General features: G+C 40.5%; 1 protein-coding gene across 1 annotated transcript in view; it reads left to right on the top strand.

Moving 5' to 3' along the window:
• egfra (epidermal growth factor receptor a (erythroblastic leukemia viral (v-erb-b) oncogene homolog, avian)) overlaps positions 1–22,790 on the top strand; it is a 49,310-nt gene extending 26,520 nt beyond the window's left edge. Inside the window, 22 exon segments of the mRNA XM_030751576.1 lie at positions 561–702; positions 1,295–1,411; positions 3,699–3,825; positions 3,919–3,992; positions 4,077–4,164; positions 4,313–4,512; positions 4,669–4,801; positions 5,282–5,372; positions 5,880–6,037; positions 8,805–8,843; positions 8,987–9,131; positions 9,306–9,428; positions 10,081–10,179; positions 11,408–11,593; positions 12,063–12,218; positions 13,568–13,643; positions 14,451–14,597; positions 14,981–15,078; positions 15,197–15,364; positions 18,414–18,461; positions 18,585–18,678; positions 21,120–22,790. Coding sequence (XP_030607436.1) covers positions 561–702; positions 1,295–1,411; positions 3,699–3,825; positions 3,919–3,992; positions 4,077–4,164; positions 4,313–4,512; positions 4,669–4,801; positions 5,282–5,372; positions 5,880–6,037; positions 8,805–8,843; positions 8,987–9,131; positions 9,306–9,428; positions 10,081–10,179; positions 11,408–11,593; positions 12,063–12,218; positions 13,568–13,643; positions 14,451–14,597; positions 14,981–15,078; positions 15,197–15,364; positions 18,414–18,461; positions 18,585–18,678; positions 21,120–21,463 — 2,853 coding nt within the window. The 3' untranslated portion in view covers positions 21,464–22,790.
• The last annotated feature ends 739 nt before the right edge of the window (positions 22,791–23,529 follow it).

Below are 23,529 nucleotides of genomic sequence, written 5' to 3'. Positions count from 1 at the left end.
TCCTGTTCTTAGCTGAAAGTCTTCTGCTGCTGTAGCTCATTTGTGTATTCAGAAGTGCTCTTCTGTATACCTTGGCTGTAAAAAGTGGTTATTTGATTTAGTCTGGCCATTCTCCTCTGACCTCAGGCATCATTTTAGCCCTGATGACTGCCACCCATTAGATATTTTCTCTTTGTCAGTCCATTCTTTGAAAATTCTAGAGACGGTTGTGTGAGAAAACCCTGGTAGAAACTACCTTTTCTAAGACAAGTAAATAGTTTACAGCCCTGTTCATAATAGGAGGATGGCTTTAAACAAGCGTAAGCAACACTCCATATTTCTGCCACTGGAAATATGGAACTTCATCATCAGAAGTTTGTTATTGGTTTCAGTACCAATGAGATGTGTAACTCCTGATTAGATCTTTCGCTTGGCAGTGCCTTGAATAGCAACGTCTGTTCGGCCTCTCTATACAGCTCTGAGGATTAAGCCAAGGCTGTGATAGAGGAATGCAGTGTTATCATTAGTGTGGGGCTCTGTTTTGGTCCCGGTGTGCTAGATGACGCTTGTTTGTGCTGCAGGCCTGTCGGGACTTCCAGGATAATGGCGTGTGTAAGGACTCTTGCCCAGGCCTTCTGCGTTACGACCCCAACCTGCACCAGCTGGTTCCTAACCCACATGGAAAGTACAGCTTTGGAGCCACCTGTGTCAAAACCTGCCCACGTAAGACCAGCTTTTAACCAGATACATTTTCTTTTTTAGCTTTTTAGCATGTTTCTTCTCAACTTTTAATTCTCCTAGACAGATATATTGTGTTAGCCTACATGAAAGCATGCACTGTAGCTATGTCTCGACAGTGAAGATAAATAAAAGTAAAATATTGGGTTTCACTTGGCAGTATGAAGCACATTGTGCATGATTACACTTTTTTTCCACATTGTGGTATGCTGAACAAATGCCCAGGTTGTCCTTGAGCATTGTTAGACATTCAGTCATTACACTTTGTCCAAGTTTAATTTTACACCGTCTAAACAGGGAAAGAAAATGATTGAGAGTATGTTAATAAACCTTTTTAAACTTTAACTTACAGAGGTCTGTCCCTGTATTACTTTCTCAGTATTCTATCATCTGTTACGCATCTCTAGTTAAACTCCTGTATAACTTGTAAAAAAAATATTATTTGATAAAAAAAAAAAACCAAATAAAATTGATGCATTTTCCAGTTATTTTAATATTATTTTAAGATGATTTAATAGTGCATGATGAATATGATATGATCATTGTGCGAACAGCTTATATTTTGCAATTTTCTCAGGTAATTATGTTGTGTCTGATCATGGAGCATGTGTGCGGACGTGCAGCGGTAACACATATGAAGTGGAGGAAGGAGGAGTCAGGAAGTGCGCCAAGTGTGATGGACTGTGTCCAAAAGGTGAGAGGATAAACTGTTATTGTGCAACCTGAACAAATATTTCTGACCATGAGCAAAATACAGTTTGCAGTGGTTGAACTTAACTAAGATGCTAAGGACATTTTCTTACTGCACTGTTTCCAAAGAAGTTAAGCTGTAAAATGTAAATACGAAAAAAAAATGCAATAATTTAACCCATTTTAATTGAAAATAGCACATAGAATAAAATGTTTAAATCAGACGTTGAACCCAATTAATTTGATTGTTTTTTTTTTCAACTTCAAAATTTGGGACAGCAGTATGTTTAGCACAGTGTAGTGCTAATGGACATATGCATAACTCCTGCCAAATTTAATCATTATAATGAATGCATATTAGACATATGCACTAAATGCTCAGCTAAATAAACACTGTGTGATTGTGATGAAAAACAGAAGGTGGGGCGAGGTCAGACTGACAGATTATTTCAAAGACATTTCACTCAACCTAAAAGTATTCACTCACCCATCCATATCATTGAATTCAGGTGTTGCAATCACTTCCATGGCTACAGGTGAATAAAATCAAGCACCAGGCATACACACTGCTTCTGAATTCCAGTGTGGTACCGTGCAGCAAATCCGGTCTTGAAATTTCCTCACTACTAAATACTCCACAGTCAATTGTTAGTGGTATTATAACAAAGTGGAAGCGATTGGGAACAACAGCAACTCAGCCACAAAGTGGTAGGCCACGCAAATGTGGCATGGGTGTTAGTCTCAGACGGGCTGGCTTTTGTGTTTCAAAAACTGCTGATGTTCTGGGATTTTCCCACACAACCATCTCTGGGGTTTACAGAGAATGGTCCGAAAAAGAGAAAATGTCCAGTGAGCAGCAGTTCTCTGGGTGAAAATGCCTTGTTCGTGGTAGAGGTCAGAGGAGAATGACCATACTGCTTCGAGATGATTGGAAGGCAACAGTAATTCAAATGACCACTCATCACAACCAAGGTATGCAGATCAGGTGCTACAGCAGGAGAAGATCACACCAGGTGCCACTCCTGTCAGCTAAGCACAGGAAACTGGGCTTAACCCTTTAACACCAAATGTGTCCCATGTGACACGACATACTTCAAAAGTGCCGCCGTTCGCGGACTTCCGGCAACAAATACCGTAATACCCCTATGTGGCTGTGACGCGCAATTTCTGGGCTTTCAGGAACCGTTTGCATTTTTTCGATAGGACAAACGGTTGCGGAGTTACGGTATTACGTCAGCTGATCAACGTTCCTTTGATCAGCCGACTCCGAGCTGATACGCCACGTCTCAATCAGCTGTTCGCCGCTATTGAGGGCAAGTAGCAGGCGCTTCAGCAGCGATCGCCCAGCGTTAAAGGGCTTCATTCACACAGGCTCACCAAAATTAAAAAATAGAAGAAAAAAATGTTGCCTAGTCTGATGAGTCTTGTTTTCTGCTGCAACATTTGGATGTTGCACCCAATCACACATTCATACAAATGCTTTTTTCTGTACAAGGATCAGAATGTGGTGTAAACAATATGAAAATATGGATCCATTCTGCCTTGAATGAACAGTTCCTGATAGTGGTGATGTAATAGTGTGAGGGATATTTTCTTGGCACACTTTGGGCCCCTTAGCACCAACTGAGCATCGTTTAAATCCCACGGCCTACTTTATTGGTGCTGACCATGTCCCTCCCTTTATGACCACACTGTACCCATCATCTGATGGCTGCTTCTAGCAGGATAACGCACCATGTCACAAAGCTTAGATCATCCCAAACTGGTTTCTTGAACATGACAGTGACTTTACTATACTCAGATGACAAATCTAAAGCAACTGTGTGATGCCATCGTGTCAATATGGACCAAAATCTGTGATGAATGTTTTCAGCACCTTGTTGAATCTTTGCCACAAAAATAATAAGGCAGTTCTGAAGTTAAAAGGGGTCCAACCCAGTATGAAAAGTGTAACTAATGAAGGGAGTGCATATATTGAAGGAAAACTAAACTTTTTGAAAAAGTTTGGGAACCTTTTGAAGTTTGTAAAAGATTTGGATCTAACAGAAACTCAGTCTGAGTAGTTGGTTGTCATTAAAAAAAAATGCTGCACTCAGTTTATTTTGAATTGCCAAAAATTACATTAATTCCTTGGAAAAAATTTCCTTTTAAATGTGGATTGCCATACTACAATGGGATCAACACTTTATTGTTCATTTCCTTTTTTTAAATTTTTTTTATCCCATTTTGTTTTTACTTCTAAAACTGTTTTTTTTGTTGTTGTTGTTTTGTTTTGTTTTGTTTTGTTTCAGTGTGTAATGGACTCGGAACTGGAGACTTGGCTCACACTCTGTCTATCAATGCCACCAACATTGGCTCCTTTAAAAACTGTACCAAAATCAATGGTAACATTGGCATCTTCCACACATCAATTCATGGGTAAGTCTGGGATATTTTCTGTGCCGCTGCCTTTGCACTAGATTAATGGATACCTTTACCAATAGTCAATACCAATTATTTTCTTATTTGCAGGGATAAATATACCAAAACACCAAAGATGGATCCTGCCCAGCTTGATGTGTTTAAGACAGTTAAAGAAATTACTGGTACGACTACGTAAGACCTGAGTCATCCACTTCCTGCTAAATGCATTTAAATAGTTGTGCAATTAACAAACCTTGTTGCTTCAGGCTACCTGTGGATTCAAACATGGCCAGAGAGCAGGAGCTCACTGAGTCCTTTTGAGAATCTGGAAGTCATTCGGGGGAGAACTAAACGGTATGTTCCTTGTAAAGACCCCCCATTGATTCACAACTGCAGCTTCACAAGGAAGAAATTTGTTTCACACAAGATGAGTGTTATTCAACGCCGTCATAATTATTTTTTTTTTTCTTCTTGTTATTCTCTTCTCACTTCCCTTTGGTAGTGGAAGCCGCAGTATGGTTGTGTCTGGGCTCAGCATCACGTACCTGGGCCTGCGGTCCCTCAAAGAAATCAGCGATGGAGATGTGTTTGTCTCTAGGAACACGGACCTGTGTTACACCAATGCAAACCACTGGCAGAAGCTTTTCAAATCACCAAGCCAAAGTGCTACTATAGAGGAAAATGCCAGCGCTGCCACATGTGGTAAATTCAGTTTCCCTGACTTTAGTTAGATCTCTGCTGTTGTTGTTACTTTTGATTGTGCACACTGCAAGCCAGATTTAATTACAGGAGCCTAATTTCAGAATTGGATAATTATACAGGAAAGATCTCTTACTGAGATTGCGTGTTTGGTTTCAGCTCAGAGGAACGACACTTGCGACAGGAAGTGCACCACAGACGGCTGCTGGGGTCCGGGCCCCGACATGTGCTTTTCTTGTCGTGACTACAGCCGCGATGGGAGCTGCGTTGATTCCTGCAACATCCTGGAGGGGTGAGGGAGGCACCTCTCCGACTGCCTTTTAAAGCTTTGGAAAAAAAACAAACAGTCAAAACAGAAAAGGTCTCCATTCTGCACAGTTCACTCCTTCAGATTCTATTTTTCATGTTCCAGACAATACCACGACCTGGATGACTGAGAACCTACACAGACGTTCTATTTTTATATTTCAACACTATGACATTAGATGATCCTGAGGATTAATTGAAAGAACAAGAAAAGCAAATATGATCCAAAGTATTTTGAAGCTCAGTCTCCAGTAGATTTAAGACAAACACTGGAGGTGAAACGGCACAATTGTTCACATCTGTTTATCTTTGGAGATCTCTGTCAAACATTGAATCTCAACGTGCTTACAGTTTAACTCCTGCCCTCAAAAAAAAAAAAAAAAAGGCTTTGCATGCAACTGCTTGAAACGAGGCACCACCAGCGATGATTGTGACACGCTCTATTATATATTTTTTGTCTTTGCAGAGAGCTGCGGGAGGCAGTTGTGAATAAAATCTGCGTGGAGTGTCACCCTGAGTGTCAGCGCATGAATGGGACCGCAACCTGCAGTGCGCCTGTATGTTTGTCATCAGCAGCTAAACTAATATTCCAAACAAAGCACTTCACAGTCATGTTAAACAGTTTTGTGAACATTGCTTAGATGAGATTAACATTTGCGCAGCATGAAATCCAATCCAGACGTGTTAGTGCTACGGATTTATCCGTCAGCAGCAGCTTTAATCGGCTGTAATGCAGTGCAGCCACAAGATATGTGATCTGGTTGTTTTCTTTTCCTTGGGTAACTGGGAAATACAGGGTGCAATTATCAAAAACAGTAGAACCTGAGAGAGAGGCAGGTCTGGGGAACATGTTAAATTACAGCTATTTATAAAATATATAGGTGAATTGTCTTCTCACTGGCCTAAACTAAAAAGAAACATATAACTTGACTGGATGGGGTGTACTTGCCAAACATTTGCTTTGACAAATTATTACTATGAGACAGTGGAGTTTACCAAATATTTATAAGTGCTCTCAATAGAGTTGTAAACATAATGAATCTTTTTTTTTTTTTAACTTTCAGGGGTCTGCTAACTGCACTAAATGTGCCAACTTCAAAGATGGACTGTTCTGCGTGTCCCGCTGTCCCCAAGGCGTGCCAGGGGAGGACGACACGCTAGTGTGGAAATACGCAGATGAGCAGAAAGTGTGCCAGCTATGCCACAAAAACTGCACTCAGGGGTAAAACGCATTACCCAGATGGCCTGAGAACTGGCATAACATTTTCTCTGTGTTGCAAACATTTGTTTGTCATAATACTGATACAGAAATGTGTTCCTAGTTTGAAGAGTCCACTGAGGCCGTTCTTAGCATTCTGATTAAAATCAGAAAGAAAGAAAATCAGAAGACGTGTTGTTTTTCAAGACTGAGGGACTTTTGATTCACTTTGTGTGTTTTTTCCATTTATAACAAACAAATTATGCTTCACATAATTTCTTGCTTTAAACACTTTTTGGACCTGTAGGTTTAAAGTCATGTGAGAAAGAGTCTTCACAGGAATGGCTGTGAAGTACACCCTGTGATTCAGTAGCTTGTAGAACCACCTTTAGCAGCAGTACCTTGAAGTACTCATTTTCTCTTTTCAGCATTGCTTCAGTGTATTGAGGTTTGTGGGTATTAGTTTATGCACAGCTCTCTTAAGGTCCCACCACAGCATTTCATTCAGGTTGAGGTTTGGACTTTGACTGAGATCATTGTCCTGTTGCTTTGGGCCAAGCTCTACCTGTCAGACACATGGTCTCACATTTGCCTTTAGAATACTTTGGCATAAAGAGGCATTCATAGTCGACTCAGTGACTGCAACATGCCCAGGTATTTTATCCACTTTGACATTTGACCTACTTCAGTTTGAAACATTTTGTGTGGAAAGTATAATCATCATTAGCACTGTTGCCTCACAGCAAGAAGGTCCTGGGTCCTGTATGGAGTTTGCATGTTCTCCCCGTGTTTGCATGGGTTCGCTCCGTGTTTCATCCCACAGTCCAAAGACATTCAGTTTGTGGGGTTAGATGGCATTTTATTTGAGCTCCTTATGTGTAAAAATCCATAATTGTCAGTGTGCTTATTTAAAAGTATGTATACACCTGAGCTCAACCAAAGGAAAGTTATCTCATATCTTATAGTATATATAACATATTGTATATAGCACTAATTCACACTTTATTTTAGGTCACATGAATGCCTCATATATTTTCGAAATATTACATTTATCTCACAACACATCAATACATAGGATGTTTTGAGCATGAGTGGTCAGGATATTAAGGTTTAAGTATCCACCAAAGACGAATACTGTGTGTGCTGAGATACTACCAAGAGTTTTCCACATACAGCTTTTTCTGGCTTAGAACTTGGTGGTAGACGGAGAGGACCTGTGGCCTTCAAGGCCCAACTTGTGGCAAAGAGATGGGCTGATTGGCAGGGAGTGAGGTGAAGTCCGCTGGACCTCGCAGGAGACCCATCAGAGATAGTTCCTTTTAAGATGATAAACAAGGAGAAAACTGGAAAATACTGGATTTTCTGAACACACTGTATCTGCCAGAGTAGACCAAGGAGTGGAATTCACTGACTGGCTGAGCTTGGCATGCCCACCTTCATTAAATCAAGAGCCCTGGGGCAGGTCCGTATTCGATTGCATTCAAGTCCACTTATTTACGGCTGTATTTAGGCTGTTTTTAATGAAACTGTATTTCAGTAAATTATTTTTCTAGAATTTGAAGCTGCATCTCCAGGTGTCTTTTTGCCTATTTTTGACTAAAGTCACCACAGTTTTGAAAAGTTTAGTTTAGAGAGTGCAACTCGAACTTCAACACCAGTTCTTGGCACAGCACGGGTCCGGGGCTCCAAAACAAGCCCCGATCATCATCCCTTTGTCCCTGTGCTTGACAGCTGACGTGTTGTGCTGATATGCTGTTTGGTTTTCACCAAACACGGCACTATGAATTATGGCCAAACATCTCCGCTTTGTTCTCATCTCTCCAAAGCACGTTGTTCCATAATCTTGTGGTTTGTTCAGATGCAACTTTGAAAACCTAAACTATGCTGCCATGTTCTTTTTAGAGAGAAGTGACATTCTGCTGCCAATCCCTCCACTCAATCCATATTGAGTCTTTTTCTCATTGTGCTGTCATGAACTTTAACATTTAACATGCTAACGCCTTTAGAGTCTGAGATGTAGCTCTTAGGTTTTCTGCAGTTTCTCCAAAATACACACCAGAATGCTCCACACCAGCAAACTGTAAAAACTGTGTATATAGAGGTACTCACACTTGCTGATGATCAGTTAAAATGGATCTAATTAGGAGCCCCGGCTGCTACTCACCCTCTTAATTCCTATGGAGGCAGTAAGGCTGGATATAGTTTTTTGACAGGACTGGAGCTCTGTGAAAACGTTTTTTTTCACACGACTGTACAGTATTTTTATAAGTCTGTAGTGCATTTAAGAACAAAGCAATAATAACAACAGCAGAACTAAAAGCAGATCTAGTTTTCACAATGATAGAGGATCAGTTTTAATCCTAATGAGTAACTCGGGAAGTCGTCTGAGATACCTTTAAACCACTGAAAGCCTCTGTGTTGTTTGGCCTCAGTAACTGTTTTGTGCAACGCTTTTAAGAAAAAGAATACGATATGTGTCTCCATAACTGAGTTTAGTAGTTTCATAAATAAATTGCTAGCCTGCATGGAAATAAACAGTCCCTAGTCGACCCCAGAGGCTGATGCATTCATTGGAACTATTTAGTCTCGTGGACATTTTACGGAGAATTTAGTTTTTTTTCCTGGCAGAAAAGAAATCCGATATGTTGGGAAACAGTGTGGCAACAGTTCTGGTTTTTGTTTGATTGGGTTTTTCATAGAAAAACAATGCCTCTGTGTTGATTTTGTGAGTTTGCAGTGTGAACGAACACAGCAGAGTTACATTCGATTCTTAACGCTGATTTGTGTACAGGTGCGTTGGACCTGGTCTTGAAGGCTGCCATATTAAAGGGTGAGTAAACACAGCAACACAGATCATCACTTCTTAGGGATAAGCTGGCTTTGTCTGAGTTAGATGTGGTAATCACAATTCTGCTTTCTGCTGAAACTCACAAATGTGCTCTCGTTTGAATCTGCTCTCTTCCCATCTTTCAGTCCCCTTGGTCTTTCTATGGTTGCGGCTGGTGTCGTTGGCGGGCTGCTGGCTGCTCTTATCGCAGGCCTGTCTGTTTTTGTGTTTCTTCGCCGACGCCACATCAAGAGGAAGAGGACCATGCGTAGACTGCTCCAAGAAAGAGAGGTAAGATGAGTCACCACGCAGCAAGGAGCACATTAAGATGTTGAAGGAAATGTTATTTGCAGCAAATCAGTACTATATGCTGAGACAGTGGCCTTACATTTAGTCTGTTGTGCTGTTGTGTGTACCACTGTGTGTTGTGAGACAATGTGCAAGACTGTGATTTCGTCTTTGTAGCTGGTTGAACCTCTGACTCCAAGTGGAGAGGCACCAAACCAGGCTCTGCTGCGGATCCTGAAGGAACCTGAATTTAAGAAAATCAAGGTGCTGGGATCAGGAGCTTTTGGTACCGTTTACAAGGTAATAACATGCCCCAGGGTTGTATTGTTATAATTAAAGCCCAGTGCTGAGATTTACTGAATCTGGGGCTCTCTCATAGCCAGAACCAACACCCGTCAGCATTTTCACTCATCTACATCTGTTGTCAATTTTTCTGTTATAAAAGCACATTTTTAAGTTCCCAGATCATGCATGGGTGACTTCACTCTAACTTTCAGTGCTCTTGTATTAATTGCATTTGGGTTGATGTGTTTATGCAGTGACATTCTGAAGCTCTCCTTCCCCGTGGGGACAAAAAGCTGGTCTCCTCAAGGTTAACCGTTTATTTTAGGGTTTGGTTTTAGGTTAGGGCATCTCTCCAGAGAGAGACTGTAGGTCGGCTCAATGTTTTTCTGCACAAAAAAAAAAAGTGTGCATGTGTGCTTTTGTATTTCTGCCTGTTTTCATTTTTGGACCTTCATATTGAGGGCAGTTTTACTAAGTGTGGACTACAAACAGAATGCAAATGCACTGTTTACTGTGTGTTTGAGGACAGGTGTAACTTCAGTTTGTACATGCATTCAATATTTGCACTTGTACTGCACAGTGTATGCTACCATTTACATGTATGCTTGTGTGCTCGCTTGATGATTGAGGTGTAACTGCAGCCTTTAAAATGCTTGTGTCCATACAGGGTCTGTGGGTTCCAGAGGGAGAGGATGTGAAGATCCCAGTCGCCATCAAGGTTTTGAGAGAGGCCACATCTCCGAAAGCAAACAAAGAGATCTTGGATGTAGGTTCACTGATTTTATGTGGTAAATTCTGGACTCTGTGCTTACCGTAATGCTGAATTAGAGCTAAAACAGTGGTTCATTCAAAATGCTCCTTCCCTCCCTCCTTCTGCTAAGGGTGGGCTGCTGGTTGAAAATAACAGTTACGAATGTTTTTAAGTTTTGACTTGAAAAAAGCCCAGAAATACCTCAGTCTGAATAAATGACAGTTATTGGTTGCTGGTTGTCAGATTACCACTAATGTGTCCTGCCATCTAACTAATGGCCACTTGCTTTCCTTGTAATGGAGAATGTGTCTGTTTACATGGCTGTCTTATGGGACAGTTGGAAATGGGATTAATTCATGGGAAGGCAACGTGTGGGGGCGTTGGTGTAATCCAAGGCTGAGGTGTTCTGGAAAGGAATTCAGTGCCGAAGCAGCGCTGAGAAAGCGGCCTGTGTTAAACGCATTATGCACACAGAGAAATGTGCATCTGAGATCCTGGAATTTTGTGGTTCTGCTCCTCAGTCACTGCACATCTACACGCTGTGGTGAACACAAATGTTCTCTCAGTTTCATGACTTGAGGGCAGTCTTGCATTTTAAGGGAGAGCGTGGCTGAAAACCTCTTTTTCATCAGACTGTCGGAACTGCATAGCTCCAAGCTGAGAATTTATTGAGCAATGCTGATAGCATAGTAGGCATGTAGAAAATATTTTGGATGCAGGAAATGTTCTCATGACAGGAAAGTTACCATATAAAGCTCTGTTTGAATAACTGCTTGCAGCACTATCTTAATCCCCATTTTTATTGTTAAAGTTGCTTTTTTTCTTTTAATAATTTCCACTGTCAAATAATGAAATATACAGCAGTTGCTTATGTATTACTGCTCCTAAGAAACATAGCGCCTGACACTGGGTATCTCAAAAAATGTATTGTTTCTCACTTGCAAGGATATGTCTACCAGCATTTATGTAGGGATGGAAGAGGCTGCAGGACTTGCTTGCTTTTGCTCCTTAAAAGGAACCTGTACTCTTCCTTATTTTCTGTTATGTAGGTATGCTGTCACAGTCTTGGATGCTCATACTAAACTTGGACAAAGTTTTACAAATTAAAAGTGAAGGTGAAGGTGTAATCCCTGTGAACCAAAAGCTCAGGCGGCAGACTGCTCTAAACACTCGGTTACAGTTTTATCTTGGATTTTTCTGTCACCTGACTGCCCAAAACGCTGAAGCTCTGTGCACCTTACAGGAAGCTTATGTGATGGCCAGTGTGGATCACCCCCATGTGTGCCGTCTGCTGGGCATCTGCCTCACTTCTACAGTGCAGCTCATAACGCAGCTCATGCCTTACGGCTGCCTGCTGGACTATGTCAAAGAGAACAAGGACAATATCGGCTCCCAGCACCTGCTCAACTGGTGTGTGCAGATAGCCAAGGTAAGAGGGAAAGGTAACACGTTACAGTTGAGTAATGTGTTGATTAGGTTGGACCTGCTGTTGCTTTGGTTGTTTTACACACCTACAGTTATAGTATTAGGCTATATATATATATATATATATATATATATTATATTTATTTCTGTGTTTTTTTATGTTTTTATTGTCAGTAATATTTATCACATGGCTTTGTGGTTTTAAGTTTTTGTGGGTGTGTGATTAAAAAAACAAGCTTAGATTTGCAGAGCAAGTCAAGTTGTAGAGATTTTCTAATGAACGATACACAAGAAATACAGTTCTTTGATGTGAGTAATCAGATGATTGTGACAAGACTATCATGACAGATGACATTTTTTAGATGTTTCACTTTATCTGAGAAAGCAGTGTTTTCATATTTCCAACTGTATCAGTCATCTGGTGAAAGCACCACTCTTATGTACTCTCTATTTCATCATTTGCTTGACAAAAGGGAATGAACTACCTGGAGGAGCGCCACTTAGTGCATCGTGACTTGGCAGCCAGAAACGTCCTGGTGAAGACTCCTCAACATGTCAAGATCACTGACTTTGGTTTGGCCAAGCTCCTAAATGCAGATGAGAAAGAGTACCATGCAGATGGAGGAAAGGTTGGTTGGAGTAAAAAAAAAAAATATATATATATATATTTGTTTTCACAAAGTTTACCAAGATGTTTAGAAAAATATTGTGATCTAAACTTTAATTTTAGTTTTTGGATTTCGTAGTTATCGTAGATTTCATAGTTGCTTCACAGCAAGAAGATCCTGGCCAGCTGGCGCCTTTCTGCATGCTTTTTGCATGTTCTCCGTGTCTTTGCATGGGTGCTCTCCGAGTACTCCAGCCTCCTCCCACAATCCAAAGACATGCACGGGGATCGGGTAATTGGCAATTCTAAATTGGCCGTAAGGTGAATGTGAGTGTGAGTGGTTGTCTGTCTCTCTCTGTGTTAGCCCTGCTTTACGCTGGCGATCTGTCCACGGTGTACTTTGCCTTTCCCCCTGTGACAGCTGGGATAGGCTCCAGCCCCCGCCACAACCCTGAATTGGATAAATGGAAGAAAAAGGATGGATGGAGTTGTTGTTGTTGCACACAAATGGGCCTAAATATGACCATGATCTTATTTAATGAATTTATAGCCGGTTGCCAGCTGAGAGACAGACCACTTCCTATAGATCAATCAGCTGCATAAAAGATATATTTTTGTACTTTGCTTTGTTCTAGATTGTATCTTATGTAAGAGACGCCATATATAAATAGTTCCCTTCAGTGAATTACAGTCGGAGAGAAATGACAAATCAAAAGAGTTTCTTTTATTGTTTCTTCAGAAGTTTTCCTTACTCAAAAACATGTGCTGGGGTTTTTTGTGTTTGGTTTTTTGTTTGTTTGGTTTTTAGGAATTACTTGGTATGAAATTTAATAACAGGGTAGACTTTGAAGTAACATTTTTACACCTCTATATTACCTTGTTTTGTTATGCATGTTTTTGCAACTGATAAACTACAGTAATTTAGAGAAAGGGTTTGTGTGATGTTCTTTGTATACCGTAAGTCTATCTCTATTACACTTACTGCCTTAGTGATAAAAAGAGCCATTTGTATTTCACACCATTAGGTGGCAGTAAAATTGTATTATATACCCTAATGAATTTGTCAAAGACAATAATCGATTTCAGCATTACAAAGAGCTGCAGCACTTTTTGATGTCTTTGAAAACGTCCCTGCAAACACTTGCATGTACAGCAAAAAATGAGTTCAGTGCATAATGGTATCATATTCAATGTAGTTTCTTCTGTATCTGTGATTCAGCCTGTGTGTGTGTCTATATATATATATATATATATATATATATATATATATATGCACATGCAAAGATAGATTACAAGCATGTTAGTGGGGAATTAATCCTAATTTTAAGTGCAAATTTCTAATTACAATACATTTATTTTTTTCCCCCACAGGTCCCAATAAAGTGGATGGCTCTTGAATCTATCCTGAACAGAACTTATACGCACCAGAGTGATGTATGGAGTTATGGTAAGTCACGAGCTTTATGTGTAAGGCAGAAAACCTTGCATGCACTGTCACAGATTGAGCACAGATCTTTGTGTAAGTTCCGATAAGTAAAACAGCCGGGCCTCTGTACTCTGGAGTATTGGTGACATTCTCACTGGAGCAATATTTATTCATTGCTAAATAAAGTGTTTCAGCAGAAAGTGAGGCAGGGAGCGGACAGTCATTTTGAAGCTTCAGATAGCGTGTTGTTTTTGGACCTAATAAAGCCCGTCAAACAGAAAATGAAAAGGGAGAACATCTTGCTAGCATCTGCGATTTTAGGACACAGGTAGCACACACCTACACACTGGCAGTCTCAGATGGACAATTTCACGTCAGAAGAAATTGTTGCCTCAACCCACATAAGCAGTTCTACAAGCCCAGGAACACACATACGCACGCACATGCTCAGATCCTTACACACACACAGAAACCAAACACAGCACAGTTTTTTTCTGTGTGGGCCAGCTTCCAAATCTTCTTTCCCCCAGGGTTTGATCATGCCTTCCGCTCAGTATGGCAAAAGCATCAGCAGACCCTGGCAGAAGTGATGGGCTGCCTTTCCTCCTTTTCCCTTCTTCAGTTCCTCCAACACAGAGAGGCATCTTGCTCACTCCCACTCCTGCAAGCAGAGCCAATTTGTCAACATAGCTATTTTGATACTGTGTAATACTTGAGAAGCGTACATCCTGTCACTCTCATTTCTTCCCTTTTTATTGGGAGCAAAACAAAGTCAATGACAGCTCATCAGACTGACATTTACCATCTGTCCTCCTCTCTGTACTGTAGGTGTAACAGTTTGGGAGCTGATGACATTTGGGACCAAACCATACGATGGGATTCCAGCCAGTGAAATAGCTGGGATCCTGGAGAAAGGAGAACGCCTGCCTCAGCCACCAATCTGTACCATTGACGTCTACATGATCATGGTGAAATGTAAGCTCATTTACAAAACCCGTGTACATTTATTACTTTATATTGGAGCTGCAGTGATTAGTAGTCTATTCTTAGATGATCCAGTGTTGGGTTCTGTGGTGTGATTGGATATATTTTTTTCTCTCTTTTCTCTTGTTTTGTGGAGCAAACAGTTACACAAGTCAAATAAAAGCAATTTTTTTTAAAACATACTGCACTTAGGCAAACAGTTTTTATTTATTTATTTATTTTAGTTTCATCTTTATTATCCCCCTTTCCAGTTTTGCTTCCTGCTGACCTGCTGTTTTTGCAGATAATTTCTACTAATATACTCACAAAATCAAAGTTTCATCTCATTGAGTCAACCTATCTTGATGACGATCTCTGCTGATGCGTGTGTGCAGGTTGGATGATTGATGCGGACAGCCGGCCTCGTTTCCGAGAACTAATAGCTGAGTTTACAAAGATGGCTCGGGATCCATCTCGTTATCTTGTCATCCAGGTATAATTTTACCCCAGTTCCTTCTTTAAAATCGATTGCTTAAATATGCAGTCTATTTGATGATGAGATGCAGTGATTTTTGAGATACAACAAACAAGAGTAAACACTTTTATTTCAGGGAGATGACCGCATGCACCTACCGAGTCCTGCAGATACTAAATTCTACCGCAGCCTGATCAGCGGGGAGGACATGGAGGATGCTGTGGATGCAGATGAATATCTCTTGCCACAGCATGGTTTCTTCAGCAGCCCGAGAACTTCCCACACCCCGCTGCTCCACTCAACAGTAAGCCCCTTTGCGTAAATATACAATTAAAAGTCAAGCCAGTCTGTCCAAGGTGCATATATCATGCAATCCTGACACTTTAGAAATAAAAAAATAATGAGCTCAAACTTTTTCTGCTTTGCGGTCAGGCGTATAAGATTAAAGAAAATGTTTGAGTCTTGGAGATTGTACTGCCACATAATTAGTCCAGCTCAAGTGAAAGTGAAATCAAAAGTGATATAATTACCGGAGGCAAATCATCACAACTTGCGTCAATGTCACACTGAGTTATGACTACTGCTTGAATATGTATTACTCCCACAAGGTGACGCAGTTCACCAGAAAGTCATCCTATTGTTCTTGAGAACATCACACCTCGCACAAACTGACCTAATGCTGTGTGTGATTAGTAATCAACAGTCTGAAGTCACTGCTGCTCTAAATACTGGGCTCCACAGTGCTGTGCAAAAATCTTGAGCCAGTCCACATTTCTTCTATATTTTGCATCCAATCAGCCATGCTTTCTTCTCATTTTTTAAAGTGGTCTTAAGCAACAGTTCTCCATTTTCAGAGAACTTAGCAAAGAACCAGTTTTAAGTTGTGTCTTTTGGCACTTTGTCTACAGCTGATAAACAGTATCTGATAGTCAGGTCCTTAAGAAAATTGAAAAAAAAAAATCCAGCAAAGAGCTGACACAGCATCTGAGAGATAAATCTGGCTCTTCAGTTAATCCATCTACTGCCATTTTTAAGGAAGAGAAATAGAAAGAAAAGGCTGAGGTTTGCCAGAATACTGGACTGAAAATCAGTGGCAGCAGGTCTTATGGAGTGATGAATCTAAACTTGAAAAGTTTGGTTCAAACTGTCATCAGTGTGTACTTAGGAGGTCAGAAGAGAGTGTCTACAGTCATCTGTAAAACACGGTGGAAGCTCTCTCATGGTTTTGGGATGCATTTCAACCAGTGGTGTTGGGATCTTATCCGGAGTACCCGGAGAGAACCCATGCAGAGGATCTTAGATTTATGGACGCAGAAAAGTAAGGTCACATTTGGAAAATTAATTGGCAAGAGCTTCATTTTTCAGCATGGCAATGATCACAAAGGTACTGCCAAGGCAGTAAAAGCATACCTGAATAGAAAAACACACAGTGGAACAGTATCTGTCATGGACTGGCCTCCCCAGAGCCTGGACCTCAGCATGATTAAAGCAGTGTGGGATCATCTTGACAGAAAACAGAACAAAAGGCAGCCAACGTCCAGAGAAGAGCTTTGAATGTTATTCAAGAAGCCTGGAGAACTATTCCTGAAGACTACTTAAAGAAATTACAAGGAAGCTGCCTCACAGAGTTCAGGCTGTGTGGAAGAATAAAGGCGGTCACTCCAAATACTGACTTTAAGCTTATTAGAATTGTACAGACTGTTTTTCCATGTAAGTTTGCACGTGTATCAGTCCTTGTACCTGTTTACCTTTTTACACCACAAGGGCTTGCTCAATACTTTTGGACAGTACTGTATAGCGTGGACAGAGAAAGTGTCGAAAAACACTTAAAATACACCCTTTATATTTTGCAGTGCTTATATCAACAGAAGGCCCAAAACCAAATGCTAAACTGCTGACCTGCTTCACCACATTCATTTCAAATTGTAAAATATTTTCACACAAATCTGGGATCCACACCCAAAATATTGTGACCGTATGTGACCGTGAGCTATAAACCCCTAATGAGCCATGTAATGGTACCTTTACCACAGACACCCACCCACACCAGGTTCACTCTCACTGACCTTTGTTCAAACTGTAGATAAAGTAAACCAGCCGTTTTGGAGGAAGTGGAAGAAATTTCACATGTTTCAGTGGTGCACGCTTTACCAACAGGCAGTGAAGTGTTTGAAAATCTAATTGTGCTGTGTTAACTGTGTTTTGGGAAATGAGATTTCTGCGTAAATCATTACCCTGTGAGTCAGGATGGAAATAAACACAATCATCTTTTACTGCGTTGAAAACAAATGGTTTTTGCCTTCAGTCAGCAGAAACCGAGCAGCAGCTGCTAAACTCAGCCTACTGGAGGTGTTTATGTTGAATTTAACTAATTATACCGACTTAAAGTGGGAAATGGTTCCTTTTGACCCTAGCGGCCCTCCTTCTGTTTACCTGTCCTGTCCTGACCCCCACCCACTAACCCTCCTTAATCAGCTCCTCTCCCACGTTTCCTCCCAGTTGTCCTGTGATTGATGAAGGTGGAATAAGGAGAACTCTTCTACCTCAGGTTCAGTGAAGCCCATGCGTAGGTCTGGCTCTTTTACCTGGGATTGTTGCCCGCCAGTGACAGCCTGGTTAGCTCATATGAGGTTTCAACTTTGATTACCTTTACAGGCGCCTTTTTTTTTTTTTTACATAATAAAGGTTCAGAATAGGTCTGTTTTTGTAATATTACTGTTGAGGCATGGCCCACTAAGGTCTTTTTTTTTTTGAAACAGATGGTCAGTGCTCCAGTGTATTTAATTTCCTTTTCTTGTTGAAAGTAATTGCATTGCCACAGCTGTCACCCTGTCCTCTCTCTTTGCCCGATTTTCATGATTTTATGCCACTCGCAGCCCTTTGACTGTCTGACAGACACAGCAAAGCTCGTCAGATTGTCTGAATGAATATGAATCTGCATGCAGAATGTTTATTTCAATCCCCATCAGCTTGTACTGAGAATGGCAGCTATAACTTCTTACCATAAAAACACATTGTCACAATTCAGAGGGAACTTGCTGTCCCCTGAGAGGTTGTTTAATAAATCGCTGTGCCCAAAGGAAATACACAGTAGAAAAAACTATAAAAAAGGAAATGAGATCAAAGTAAACCAAACTAAAAGATAAAAATAAATTATTTTCCTAAATCAGAAACTAAGCAAAACAGCCTACTTAATAACATTTTAAACCCTCTTCTTTGCTCAGTGGCTGCTTTATGGCTTATAGGAGTTCTCAATTGTGTTATAGCTTCATAAAACACAATTTCCTGTATTGCATTTGCTGTGGCATCATCATTAGATGATTAACTAAAGTTTACCTTACCTATTTTTCCAGAGCCTCAACAGCAGCATCGGGACATGCCACAGCAGAACTGGCTTACTGGTAAGAATACATTAAACCCTTAATATACCTGCAAAGAAAAGGATTTCTCTCTTTGTACTGGCCTCTTTGCAGTATTTTCACAGGGAGTGCCACAGCCCTGAAAACTTCTGCTCTTTGTTACAGAATGGAGTCTTGAGTAGAGATGGAAGCACGGTCCTGCGATATATTCCTGACCCCACAGACAAATTTCTAGATGAGGCCTTCCAGCCCGCTCCAGGCAAGAAACCTTCAACTTAATGGCATTATATTTTAATTTAGTTGAAGTGAAATCTCAGCAGATTGCTCTTGTACCCTTGTGTGATTCAGTGAGGAAGGGAGACACCTAGTGGTTAAGAAATGTGCTGCTGCCTTGTGCTTGCAATGCTGTTCCAGCAGAACACATAGTGTCCCATCTATTATTTACTACTTACAGTACCATTACTATTTAGCTCTTTAGTTTAAGAACCTCTGGTGGGGGACTTAGAATGAGAAGTGCTTAGAATTAAGGCATTAGCATTTATGACCAAGTGTTATTACTATCTGTACTGTGATTTGCCCCCTTCATTTGTTAGACATGTTAATGCTTTTGGATATGTGTGTCTGTAATGAAGTTCTAGCTTCTCAAATTTGAAAATTAGCTGCTGGAAATAAACCTATACACGCACCACACCTCTACAGAAACTATTAATGTCCCTCTCTCCTTTTGGCAATTTGTGAATTTCATTATCTTCTAAACAGTAATACCATCTAGAACAATAAGAGTGGACATACTCAAAGTAATGCAGTAAAATAATCAAATTTAAGAAAACTCCTGAAAATGTTTTTGAGAGCGAGGCAGGTAAAGCAGTAAAGCTGCAAGAAGTAGAGGTAGTGAAGGGGGATGAGTTTAAAAACCTGGGGTCAACCAAGGCAACGGAGGTGAAGAGGAGAGTGTAGGCAGGGTGGAGCGGGTGGAGATGAGTGTCAAGGATTCAGATAAAACTGAAGTTACTAGACTCCCCCTACAAACCTTTGAAACATGATGTCTAACCAGATACTTACTCTGGGTGGCATTACTGTCGTCTCCAGTAACACTGTGAGGAATTTTAGACCAGGATATGTCCTTCAATGCACATATTAAGCAAATATGTAGAACTCCTTTTTTGCATTTATTCATGCATTTATTACTTCTAAGCGGGACTATTGTAATTCATTATTATCAGGCTGTCTTAAAAGCTCCCTGAAAAGCCTTCAGCTGATCCAAAAGTGCTGCAGCTAGAGTACTGACAGGGACTAGAAACAGAGAGAGTATTTCTCCCATATTAGCTTCTCTTCATTGGCTCCCTGTTAGATCCAGAATTGAATTTAAAATCCTTCTTCTTACATGCAGCGTTTTGAATATTCAGACCCCATCTTATCTTAAAGACCTCATAGTACCATATCACCCCAGACTGCTCAGACTGCTGGCTTACGTTCTGTGGAATCAGCTCCCAGTCTGGATTCAAGAGACAGACACCCTCTCTATTTTTAAGATTTCTTCCTGTTAAAAGGGAGTTTTTCCTTCCCACTGTCGCCAAGTGCTTGGTCATAGGGAGTCATTTTGACTGTTGGGTTTTCTCTGTAATTACTGTAGGGTTTTTACTACAATATAAAGCACCTTGAGACGACTATTTGTTGTGATTTAGCGCTATATCGAGGCAAGGCTGAGATGGTTTGAACGTGTGCAGATGAGGGATAGTGGATATGAATATGGAGCTGCCAGGCAGGAGGGAAAGAGGAAGACCACAGAGAAGATTCATGGATCAGTTGCTCCCCTAAAAGGAGCAACCGAAAGAAAAAGATTTTCTTTGTAGGATAAAATGTGTCTTATTAATGCCCTGTATTGTTGCCAGAGTCATCCTGTATTTCCTGTCAGATTTTTGCATTTCGATTTCTTGAGCAGGGTAACTGAAGATCGGTTTGTGATTATTTGCAAGCGTTCTTTGGTATTTGTGCTGCTCACTCATACCTTGCAGTGAAATTGTATGACACAGCGCTCTTACTATGAAACTTATAGGCTGCATTCTGTGAGTGCCAGTCCCTGCTCACAGCTACATCACAACAGGACGACTGCAGTTTTAATTAAAGAAGATAAAGCAAATGAAACGCTTACAGCCTGTGCTGTATATCTACAGTGATATTTGTGTTTAAAGTGGCAACGGATGACTTTCCCTGCAAGATTTTGAATTTGGTGGCAGACAGGAGTGCATAGTGGAAATGCAGCTTAAAGAGAACCAATCTACAAGCAGGTGGTGTCATTATTCTCATATCACTACAGACAATCAGCGTTTATTATTGACAGCTTAAAGCAAAGCATGCATACTGCCTGTTTAAGCTGGTTTTCATCATGTGCTGCACATTGTTTGAAATGCAATCAGTATGTTCAGCTGGAAGCTTTGGGGAAGAGATCTGCATTCTTTTTTTAGTGACCGCAGGCCACAACTCATGAAGCATCAACCCAGGGGTCTCTGCTGCACCTCATTGCTCATCTTTTTGCCTTCATATTTTGCCATCACTAAACTGTCTGCTAAATCTAAATAAATAAATAAATATCCCAAATCATGCAGCTCTGCTATTATGGTTATTACATTTTTTTTATGTAGCCTAACCTAATGAGAAACTGTCTGTTGGCCCCCATTAATGTAAATGCCTTTCTTGCAGACTACATGAACCAGAACCCCGTCTCAGATGTGGTGAATCCAATCTATCAGCATCCTGGTCCACCTCGCATTCTTCTTCCCACCATCTCTTCAGACCATACAGAGACAGAGTACCTGAACTACTTTAAGAACGGGGCCAACAGACCCGAATATCTCAATGAGGTCCTGTCCCCCGCCGTCCTCCCGCTCACCTCAAATGGCACGGTCTACAGCATTCAGAAATACCAACCTCAGAACAGCATAGACAACCCTGACTATCAACAGGATTTCACTCCCACGTTCAAGACCCACACCAACGGACACATACCGGCAGCGGAGAACGCAGAGTACCTGGGCCCACACTGACATAGTGGAATATGACAAGAAATAAAGAGATTATATTCTGTTCCACTCAAAAAGGTGTTATCTTCAATATCTTGGCTGAATAGCTAAGTGGTACCATCCTGGTCTGTCCTGGCTTATGAAGTCAGTGCAGCATTGTTTCCATGGGTTCAAGTTAAACCAGTCTCATTCCAGAGAGAATTTTTTTTTTTCACACCACCACCGAACTACCAATGAGAACGATGAAAGTTGTCTCGCGTGACTCAGCTGACCTTAACAGACCAGATAGACTCCACCTTTATGATGTAACTCCTGACAGGAAGGGAAAATCTCTTCTGAAAATGTGAGAATTAGAAATATGTAGATACTATGCACACAAGATTTTATGTGATCCAAATGTGTTGGTGGAGGAATGCTATCGAAAGCGTGTAAAGACCTCCAATTGTTGTTTTTGTTTTTTTAAGGAGGCCAAAGCTTACTTGCATAAAACGGAAACGGGCAGCTCAACCCAAAACACAAGCTGAGGTACATGTGTTGTAGACTCGCTGGTTAGAGGCCATTTCTCTGTGGGGAATTCAAGAACATTAGAGGTAGTTTTTTTTCTTCTTCTTTTTTTTTTTTTAAAGAGATTCCTCAGAGGCCCTTTGGCCCTCCTCCTGAAGGATGAGTCAAATACCTTCCATGTAGAGAACGTAGAGTCCCTACGAAGGGGAATTCTGGTAAATTGTCATTTAAATGTGTGGTCTTTATCTTCTAAATTAATTGTGTATGTATTACAAACAGAATGTGTTGTGTCACCTAGCATAGAGCAAGAGAGCTGAGCTTCTTGTTTTCCCTGTCATAACACCGTAACTATGTGGAGAATGTGATGGTAAATATAGAAAATGGTCCCATTCACCCTGCTGTGTTTTGTGGCTCAGAATCGGCAGCATTTTTGTAACATGAGGCATATTTGTGTTGACCCACAGAGCAAGATAAACAGAGGTTTTTATCAGTGTGTCACACTAAAGTCTGAATGCAAAGGAAGCCCTTTGCAGCCCTGTGACTGATTACTTTTCGACAACAGCTTGTTTTCTGCTCAGCGCATTGACTTGACAAGCAAAAATATTATCAGGGTAGACAAAAATCAGCAGCTCCATTTGTGATTTAGGTATACAGTAATTATTTTTCTTGTTTGTACCATGTTTAAAATGCTGGTTGACCAGCCTTAGGCCATGTGAGTTGTTTGAGTTGTAGCAGTAGTTGCACTTCCCTGGGATGTATTTTAGAGATTATTTCAATAGCACTATGTCAGAAATGAAGAATGTTTCTGATGCCCGTGGTCTGTTTTTTATATATATATATATATATATATATATATATATATATATATATATATATATATATATATATATATATATATATATATATACACACACACACACATAGTGTATCACAAAAGTGAGTACACCCCTCACATATATTTAAGTATATCTTTTCATGGGACAACACTGACACTGATCCTAACTTTGACACAATGAAAAGTAGTCTGTGTGCAGCTTATATAACAGTCTTCATGTAGCACAACAATTCATCTTTTAAGATCCTCAGAGAGTTCTTTGCCATAAGGTGCCATGTTGGAACTTTCAGTGACCAGTATGAGAGAGTGTGAGAGCTGTACTACAAAACTGAACACACCTGAGACCTACTAACACTAATGAGTCACATGACATTTTGGAGGGGAAATAACAAGCAGTGCTCAATTTGGACATTTACAGGTGTAGTCTCTTAGGGGTGTACTCACTTTTGTTGCTGCTGGTTTAGACATTAATGGCTGTATATTGAGTTATTTGAGGGAAGAATAAATTTACACTGTTATATAAGCTGCACACAGACTACTTTTCATTGTGTCAAAGTGTCATTTTGTCAGTGTTGTCCCATGAAAAGATATACTTAAATATCTGCAGAAATGTGAGGGGTGTACTCACTTTTGTGATACACTGTGTGTGTGTGTGTGTGTATATATATATATACATATATATATATATATATTAATTTTTTTTGTGTGTGTGTGTGGGGCAGGGGGGTTGTTCCTTGTTGTTCCTCACATA

This window comes from Archocentrus centrarchus, chromosome 17, assembly GCF_007364275.1.
Source record: "Archocentrus centrarchus isolate MPI-CPG fArcCen1 chromosome 17, fArcCen1, whole genome shotgun sequence".
Lineage (NCBI taxonomy): Eukaryota > Metazoa > Chordata > Actinopteri > Cichliformes > Cichlidae > Archocentrus > Archocentrus centrarchus.
This window is presented reverse-complemented; position numbering and strand designations above follow the sequence as displayed.